At 36.2% G+C, this 9831-nt stretch overlaps 1 protein-coding gene across 1 annotated transcript in view; it reads right to left on the bottom strand.

Moving 5' to 3' along the window:
- Nucleotides 1-1586: 1586 nt before the first annotated feature.
- Nucleotides 1587-9831, bottom strand: part of LOC121411392 (traB domain-containing protein-like) — a 31419-nt gene continuing 23174 nt past the window's right edge. The window contains exons 4-8 of the mRNA XM_041604095.1: nt 9672-9782; nt 6648-6787; nt 5584-5750; nt 4629-4743; nt 1587-3891 (exon numbers count right to left, since the gene is read on the bottom strand). Of these exons, the coding sequence (XP_041460029.1) occupies nt 3771-3891; nt 4629-4743; nt 5584-5750; nt 6648-6787; nt 9672-9782 (654 nt within the window). The 3' untranslated portion in view covers nt 1587-3770. The remainder of the gene's footprint in view (nt 3892-4628; nt 4744-5583; nt 5751-6647; nt 6788-9671; nt 9783-9831) is intronic.

Raw genomic sequence — 9831 nt, 5'->3', positions numbered from 1 at the left:
ATAACACTAGTTGTTCATCAAGTACTATCCACACCCTTGTTATGTTATAATAACTTTTATGCGTCAATGGACTCTTTTCACCCTCTTCGACAAAAAGTGGATTTCAAAGTAAATAATGAGGGCTTCATCCAATCCCAAAATGTTTTGGGGCAAGTTCAATGATTAGAATCAAACAGGATACATTAGTCAATCGGAGGGCTCTTTCGAGGTTCACAGAAATGGACCAAAGCTTGCCACAAATATTTAGGTAGATAGGAGCTTTATAAAGGCCAAGTCCGCCCCCCCCAAAAAAAAAAAGGTGCTTTAAGTGAAAATTAAAAAACAAATCAAAGAATAACAACAAATTTCACCAAATGGGATGTAAAATAAAAAACATTTTTAAGTAACACAGGTTATACATGTATGCAAATGAGAGAGTAAATGTCACTTTTCCACTTTTCTTTTGTATTTTATTGTTTGAATTATACAATCTTTAATTGTAGATTTGACAACGAAATGTTTCATTGAGTCCAGGTAGATTACAACAATGGCAATTCCACATATCGAGGAAGAAATCAGTTTAAAACTATATTTATTAGGAGAAAATCTAAATATTTCCTTTAATAAAATCTAAGAGAAATAGAAAGTGGGTGACATCAATCCCTAATTTGCACACAAACAAGGATGAGCATATATAACTCTTTTGTGAAATTAAGCGTTTCTTCAAAATGTCATAACATTCTTGTTTAACATCCTACTTTGATGAAATTTTCAGCATTAAACTTATTTGATCATATTTCAAATTTAGCTGATCTAAACAAATTGACTGAAAATTTTATTGGCACAGATCAAATCAACTGTTGCACACTTACAAATAGCTTTGTGAAACAGCCCTGTTCCAATAGGCTTTAATATTTTGGTGTACCAGGATTGGCACATCACACTCTAAACTTGAATGTTCCCAATAGCTATATCCAAGATGGCAAGCAATGACTTCAAGGTGGGTGCACCACGAATAGGCATGATCCTTCTACATTTTTTATCTCACGGTGGAATTAGGCAGAACTCTTAATTACAAAATGACTGTACACTACACTACAACAGCAGCAACTGAGCTTTGAACCAATCACCAGCTGATATCAAACTCTTGCACCATATCCTTCAAAAGTACCTGAACAAAATCCGACCCATGTATAGTCATAGTTTTCAGCAGTTATCCTACTTGGCTTCTTTTCCATTCTCATCCTCAAGTATCCATTTAGAATAACTATTAGAAGATTCAGGAAAGCCTGGTGAAAGACAGCATTAAGCGAAGCTAGGCAGTGAACACAACTTTTGCTGCCTAAAACAATATCACAACTATGCACTCTTGTTCTAAGATACTAAATCAGGGGCCCATTTCATGTTTGATATCAACGGTGTCATTACACACAACTTTTGTTGAGGCACATTATACCTAAAACAATACATCGTCCATGCACTCTTCAAGATATTTACTTATCAAGACACCAAACCAGGGGAGTATATCATGAAATCAGTGATTCAAGAGATTCAGGAAAGCTACAGTGAATCCCAGCATGCAGCAAAGCTGTGGACATAACTTTTGTTGAGGCATATTGTACTTAAAATTACAAATATCTATTCACCATAACACCAGGGGAGACTTTCCTGGATAGCTTTGTCAGTGATTTTCACTCCTTAATTTGATCTATGCCAACAAGATGCAAGGATTTATAATAGCTTAAAACATCTGCGAGTGAAATACCACTTACGAAAATGTTCATGAAACACTCAAGTACGGTAAGGTGCACCAAGTCTCCACAGTGCCCCTTGTCTGCGCATACGTGTATCTGCACGATTCCAGTGAAAGAAGACATGCAATGACCACAAACTTTACATCTTCAATACATTGACAGATATTCATTACAAAATCTTACTCAAAATGGTGGAAAAATATTGAATTTCTAGCATTTCATTTAACGACCTCAAAAGGCAGCCTTTCTCATCAACATCAAAATCCCTGAATCGCGTGTAAAGTGAATGGGTGTGCAGACATGGGGGCACCAATTATTTGTTCATTGTGAAAATGACTCAACAAGAATTTTCCCGGAAAATCATATATTAGTCTTGAATTTTTAATATATTTTTGGCACACTTACTCCTAAGAATAAAGAGAAATTCCTGTTTAATCTTAAGTTCAATTTTTAGGTGCACAAACATGCCTCCCCCTCCTCCATCCTTAGGTTTAAAATAATGCTCATCAATCAGAGAAGGAATAATTTCAATTCATTTGAAAAGGAAAGAAGCTTAGGGGGATACATATCAAACTTATGTATAGGAGTGAATAAAAAATTAAAATTAAATAAGGGGTACATTCAGGAAGAAGTAAATAAAACAAATTGCACGATTTGAAAGGACACATACCTACATGTACATTCTTAACGATAATTTGGAGGTTCGAAAGAAAGATAAATTGAGTAAATATCAAAAGTAATAGTCATATATAAATCATATTCACAAAAAGGAGGAACATCACAGCCATAACATGGTTAGTGGTTAATTACCATACAGATATATATTTCAGACAAACAATAATTAAAGAGAAAAATCAATTGGAAGAAATCATCATAATATAAGATTAATAGCTGATAAATATAACCGAAAACATCAAGTAGATGTGGTAAGAATAGCTGATAAATATAAACGAAAACATCAAGTAGATGTGGTAAGAACCTGAATTCACTTCATAAATATAAGAACGAAGTCTCTTCAATCATTTTACGTATTTATTACTGTACTTTTATATTCCTTCTTCGTGTACATCTATTTCCCTCTCCAAAAATGATACATGGAATTCATGCTGACTCTGTATCATAAACATATTTATGGGAACATTTCAAAATGGGCTCAAGGTAAAAAATGACCTCATATTCAGTCTTTACGTGATTATCTAAATCATACCTAACTTAAATTGCTAGGGAGGTGCTTATCTAAAAAATGCTGCAATGCTAAATAGCCATAATAACAGACATAATAAAGCTTTTCGAAATGTACTCATTAGAGTAAAATCGCAAGAATGTCTGTTTTTTAAATAAGGCTATTCTATAGTACCAAACACTCATTTAAATGCTGTAATGCATTACAATGTATATACCACACCCGTATGGGAATTAACATGTGACTTACAGTCAGGCTTAGAATTGGTGAAACACCCCCTGGGCTAATATGTCCATACAGACATGTTAAAATAGGCCCACTTCACATCATAACAATACGGCAGCTTTATTGGGGATTATAACGAGAGCAACGTGTTATGAACAGGACCCTGTCGACCATGTGCAGTAATATTGCAAGTACAGTGAAACCTGTCTCTAAAGACCACCTATCAAGGTGCTCTTTATGGCCAAAATTTATTAATACGTTTCAATGGGGAATACTCTTTTTTTAACGGAAACCAAATTTTTGGTCTTCATAGATGGGTGATGTTTCAATGCAGGTGGTCACTAAAGAAGGTTTGACTGCATATTAAAAAGAAATGGTCATCCTACCTCCACTCAGGTAATAAAACTTGAGTTCAAACTCGGGTTTTAATTCTAATTAAAATCTCATAAAACTATAGTTAAAACTCACAAAAAATGGATTAAAATAATCATTGTCCCAAATTTGAATGAAATAATCATAACATCATTATTTGTTTCCCCTGAAGAAAGGGTTAAATCTGATAACCACAATTATTGCATTTCAGGATGAAGCTGGATTTGATGAGGAAGAAGGGCGAGGTCAAGGCTGCGTTACCATAGTGATAAATTTGTCCACTTGGTAAACCGGTAGCATCCCCAGGCCAGGAGAGTGACCATTGATATCCGGAAGCTCCATTTCAATAGACGCCCAGCCAGAGATGGACTTGGAATACTGTCATGGAAAAAATGATGCAGAGAGAGAGAGAAAAAGATTAATTCCTAAACATATTGAAAACAGATTGCATCTCTTTGGGATATATACGCAAACCCATATGATTTTTGGCATTTGACATTTATGCATACCACTTTCCTGTTATATTATAGCTGTTTTGTATTTGGACCAGTCGGTGTGTTTCAAAACCTCCCAATACACCAGCCAAAATGAATTTTGAGATTTTTTATTTATAAAGAGGATCAAACCCAATGGAATGTTGGATTCTTGACTGCACCCAGTTGATATTTTTTTGCCTTCGCCATAGCCAGATCTGGGGAGCGTTTCATGAAAGGATTTTATCCGACTAGTCTTTTTATATTTTATATTTCAAGATGTATGACCTCAGTGACCTTTGATCTCTACTCCCATTATATGTTTCCATGACAATATATATATATTTGTTAATTTGAGTGGGTAAGATATCTAATTTTATGTTGCTGTCTCAACATTAGACTGATTACTAATTTGACATGAAATGAGGAAAATCTTGTCAAGTGGAATGGCATTTTAAAACTTCCTTGGTTCCCAGGTATAAGTAATCATATCTGATTGAATTTACACAATTAAAAAACTCAATACACAAACACATTAGCCCCAATTTAATTTTGTACTATGTCATGAAGAAACATTAGACAAACACGACAAATATGGTACATGTGAATTATGATAACACTGAAGTGCATGTCGTATTTTACCTTGTGATTTCTAAGAGCTGCTCCTTTGTTACAGGTTTGTCCCACATATCAACGATTCCTTTGACATGGCCCATGCCAACAACACCAACGACTATAGGGGCAGGATACACAAACCCTAAAATAGAAAACAGAAATATGCATATGAATTAATAGATCTTTGGACTGTACCACAATGAGATTACACATCAGTTTTTATTGTCTAATATGCTATATAAGAATGTATTTATTAAGAATATTTGTTGCAAAAGCGATTAATCAAATGTGGAAAGAATCATTTCATATCAGTGTATACATCGAAAGCTACTACATTTTAAGCTTAGACATATTAGAAATCCTTTAATTCATATGCTCAAGGAATTATTTCAGGAGTTTGGAAGAAATCTAGAAACAAGAACACTTGTACTGTAGTCATATGCTCTTGTACTACATGTCTCACTGCACAACTAGTGATAAACAGTCACATAAAATGAAAATGTTTTCTACAAGGCTGAGAAGAGGTTCTTTTTTTTTTCTTTTTTTTCTATGGCCAAAATTTATATTTTCTCTGACCAAAATATGTTGCAGTTAAGTAGGAATGAAGATTTGAAATCCACTCTTGGTTGATATTTCCTCTAACCATCACGAAAGGAAATAATTTTCATTTTTTAAAGGCATTTTTTTCCTCACAATTTTTCCACGATTGCAGAAATTTGGGGCTCTTTCTTTCTTTACAAGGTTTGTTTTTCAGGGGTAACAAGCAATTATGCTGCAAAACCGAATATCAATATTCTGCCATGGTTAGAATATTCATTTCCTATAATCTTGAATACTGTTTGTGACAGATCTTGGGGAGACTCTACATGTAGAGAGAATGGTTGGCCCAGAGCATGAATTTTGGGGGAATTAAAGAGGCAATCTGGGCTGTCATGAGGGCGAAATTGCCCCTCGCTCTCATGTATTTTCTGACATTGCTTACCATCATCACTAGGAGGTTGAGGCTGAGAGCAAGCCTTAAGTGACTGGGATAGATAGGTATCTCTCTCTGTGACAAACACTCTACTCAGGGCAGGGAAATCCCCAGTCATCTCCCCGAGCATTTCCTCCAGTAGGTCCTTCTGCTTGAACTTTTCCACCTCCTCTTTCCTGTTGTGACGGTATATCAATAGTTTCGTATTACACAATTGGGACAGTACGGTGTGAAAGCAATGTAATGAGTTTCATATGACACCACTGGGGCAGTCGGTTGGAATCTAATGTTGCAGAATTTACAATAGCCAGTTATTCATGGGTTCATGCAACAGGGAATAAGTGTGTGAGTGTGCGTGTCAAGAGGGAATGTGACATGATTAATTTAAAGAACAAATTCATTACATAATGAAATACACAAACCATTTAATTTGGTTAAATACAGCATCATAATTGTACATTTAGAAAAATAGTTATAGTAGTAATTACAGTAATTTTCACTGGTATAATGATCAAAGGAAAGAAATTCATGACAGTTTTTCATTTTAATTGTACAAGTGTGAGTGAAGCTGGTAGAGGAATGACACTGTGAGAAGATAATATCAACAACTACATGTAACTAAAACGGTTGCGACATTTGCTCAGGCGACAACTGCTCTGATGAAAAATCCGCACGCTAAGCCAAACATAAAACCTAACCTCCAAAACTAAATAAACTTAAATCCTTATCTTTACATTGTTCTGAAACAAAAACTCTTTTACAATCCTAACTCTAACCCTATGCCCTCTGAGAAATTAAGACCTGAGCAAATGTCTCTGGGGCAAATGTCGTATTACCAACTATTAAAAAACACATTTCACCTTGTACAAAACTACTCCATCTCATATACATCCTTGTCATTAACCATTGCAACATGCATCAATTTGGCGCACTATGACAAAAGCGTGCATCACCATTTGACATTTTTTAATATACGTTGTCAATAAGCGTAATTTATTAAATCTGCATAACCCATGGGTTGGACCGATGGTTTTACAAACCACCTTTGTGAATTCGGGCCATCAAGTTCTTACGTGATTGGTTCTTTACTGGTGATGAGATACCATGCTAATCTGAGTTTCTGCCACGGTGATAACGATGCCATTGCTCTCTTTAAGGTGATCTGAATAGGACGATCTCCAAGATGGACCTTACAGCCAGGTATCGTCTGAGCCTAAAACAGTGATAAAAATATGCATGAATACTACTAACAACAACAAAAGCGACATTATCAACAACAACAATAATATTATGCATTAACATAGTTCCGTCTATCTAGAAATATTCCATTCCAAGACGTGCAAGAAAAATAGAACATATTAGAGAATTTGGATGAGTGTCCTAGTGCCAAAACTGATAGATAATGAAAAAAAGCTTCAGTTTGGATTTGAATGTATGTAATGATGACATATTTCTTAAATTTGATGGTAGATTATTCCAAAGAGAATGTGCTATGGCAGAGAAAGCTTTCTCACCGTAGGCTACTCGTGCTTCGGGGGTCTTAGAATAAACTAGTGTGATGGTCTCAGGCTAAGAGCTGGTACAAAAGGTGTGACAAGGTCTTGTAAATATTTTGGCACCAAAGCAATCAAAAATTACCACGAAGGATAGTTTTAAAAACTCTATACACTTAACTCTGAACTACATTGTATTTGTAATAAAAAACATGAAAAATTTAATTCTTCAAAAAAATGTAAGGAACATCAGTCTAATCAAATTTCAAATATAATGAAAATAATTAACATTGGTTTCTTAAATATAATGTGCACATTCACAAAATCAACAATTCCACGTCAATGAGATATCATAAGTAGAACCCAGTGGCGGATCCAGAGGGGGGCGCCCCGGGCGCGCGCCCCCCCTATTTTCGCCGGATTTTTTTTTTTTTTTTGGATGGTTATATTTACTGGATTGGTACAATGTAGTCAATTTCAAGGGCTAGATCTAGTCAAAACTATATTTTAACTTACGCTCATGGCCTTTGTGTTCGCACAAATGCACCTCTGTCATACTGTATTGCAATATGTAAATTCCGGAATTCCAGGGCGCGCAAGTCGATTGGTTGGAAAGTTGCGCCACTTGTAATCGGGAGTTGCAGTGCATTGACCAGTGTGAAGATGTTGGATTGGATATCATTTTTTCCCGAAATTTTGTGTTTTTTGTAACATGCGTTTGTCCGTCTTTATGGCAAATACATGTAAATTGTAAGTAACAGATCGCGAGAGAAAGTGTCAACGATGCGAATGATAATGTCTATCCCCGAGATTATTCTTCACTCAAAGATGAAGCCCTATGTCGGGCGCCACGTGCGCAGCATTATCATTCTGCCTTGGTCATGTACGTTTTCACTGAAATGTATAGGTCAGACATATTTGTATTTAATGTAAACTAACTTTTACACTTTCTGGTAGATTCAGAGGCATATTATCCAGGGCGCCCCAACTAAGTTTCGCCGAAGCAATCATTCCAACGAATTATCAAGGAGCAAAATTGTATATTCTCAATCACCAGTCGACCCCACTCCGCGTTTGCTGTGTATAGGCAGCTATATGTCAGCATAAGGAGCGAAGATTTTATGTGACGGGGGGGGGGGGGGAGAATAAAAATACTTTCGTGCTGGGGAAAAACGTCCCAAGGACACATTGTGTATTGTTAAAAAGTAGAAATTGTGACAATAACCCCCCCCCCTTACCCCATTTTTAATGTTTGATAATCTATGTTTGCTGATTACAATATATCTTTTTAAAAAAATTGCCAGCAAAATAAAAAAAAAATAGTTTTAAAAATCTAGGGGGGGGAAGACCTCCCCCGAAATATTTGAGGGAGAACACGTCCCCCCCCCCCCCCCCCCCCTGATCGCTGCCGATGATATGCGTGTAAACCCAAATCCATCTGACCAAGGAGGTTGGTGGAAGACAGATTTCCCCCTCCCTGATGTGTTCCTCCGCGCACCCGTCCGATTGACGTGACTTGAGGCAAGCTATACGCGTGCACGTGCTCATACTTTTTTTGTACAACTCAATTCTGACGTCGGTATACTGGAAATTGGAAGCCTATATGAATTCATGGTCTAAACAAGTTGTAATTTCATAAATGAAAAGCTTACAAAATGCCTTCTGAACTCTGTATACCGAAGACGAGCCTCGGTTTATTTTACATTTTCTGCCACTGATAGTTATAACTTATACAATTATGGACTGGATATCAAAGCTCCTTACATGTATTTTCTAGCATTTTATCATTGACCTTATTTAATTATTTGTGGTATAGTTTTAACAAGTGCTTCGTAAAAATTGATTATCTTATGTTAAAATAATTATAAATACAATTTCATCCTGGCTGGTCATAAGTTAAGATGGCAACGCGATGAGAGACTTTGAACGTAAACAATAAAAATGATGAGAATCCCCTTAAGAAGCATTATATTACTTTGAGGTTGTGCAGAATGACTGGATTATTGAAGATGATTTGAAAATAATACGAGGGAAAAGGTTGATTACCAGAAGATGATGTCGTTTTTTTCTGTAGTTTGTAACAATTTACTGTGCATTTTGGGGAAAAAAGAACCAAATTTTATGCATGTTGCCATACGACTAACCAATTCTCATTTGAAACACACAATGTAAATACACAAATGACAATAAACAGAATGGATTATTCGGAACTTATCGATTACAAGTCTCAGTTTCGTATCATTTAAATTTGAATTTTCAATCACACGATGCAAGCAAGTGAAGAGCCTTTGCCAAATGTATGTTTTGAATGACCGCTTATACGGTGTGTGACTGGAAAGCAGCTCCTAAATGAATCAGTATGTGTCTTTTATTCATGAAGTTACAGTGATTTAAGTGTGCATTTTTCTTCTAAAGGTGCTCTCAAAATACGACTTTTGGACATGATTTTTTGAAAAAGTCCTTGCCATGGCAGGGACTTATCCCCCCTCCCACACCCTCCCCCCGCTCGGTCGCTTCGCTCCCTCGCCGCTGGCGCCCCCCCTATTTCAAAATCCTGGATCCGCCCCTGGAACCCATATAATTAGTATTTTGATGGATACTTACCTCCCTAACGGCTCTTCTGAACTCTCCTCCTGGTGCCATACCAAGTTCTTTAGTGAGATGTGCTGAGAGATTGAGGAGCAGGGCTTGCATGATGCCACCTACTACACCGCTCTATACAAAAAAAAAAACCAATTACATTAAATATCTAACCATCTTAAAG

Source organism: Lytechinus variegatus, chromosome 3 (genome assembly GCF_018143015.1).
Source record: "Lytechinus variegatus isolate NC3 chromosome 3, Lvar_3.0, whole genome shotgun sequence".
NCBI classification, from domain to species: Eukaryota; Metazoa; Echinodermata; class Echinoidea; order Temnopleuroida; family Toxopneustidae; genus Lytechinus; species Lytechinus variegatus.
This window is presented reverse-complemented; position numbering and strand designations above follow the sequence as displayed.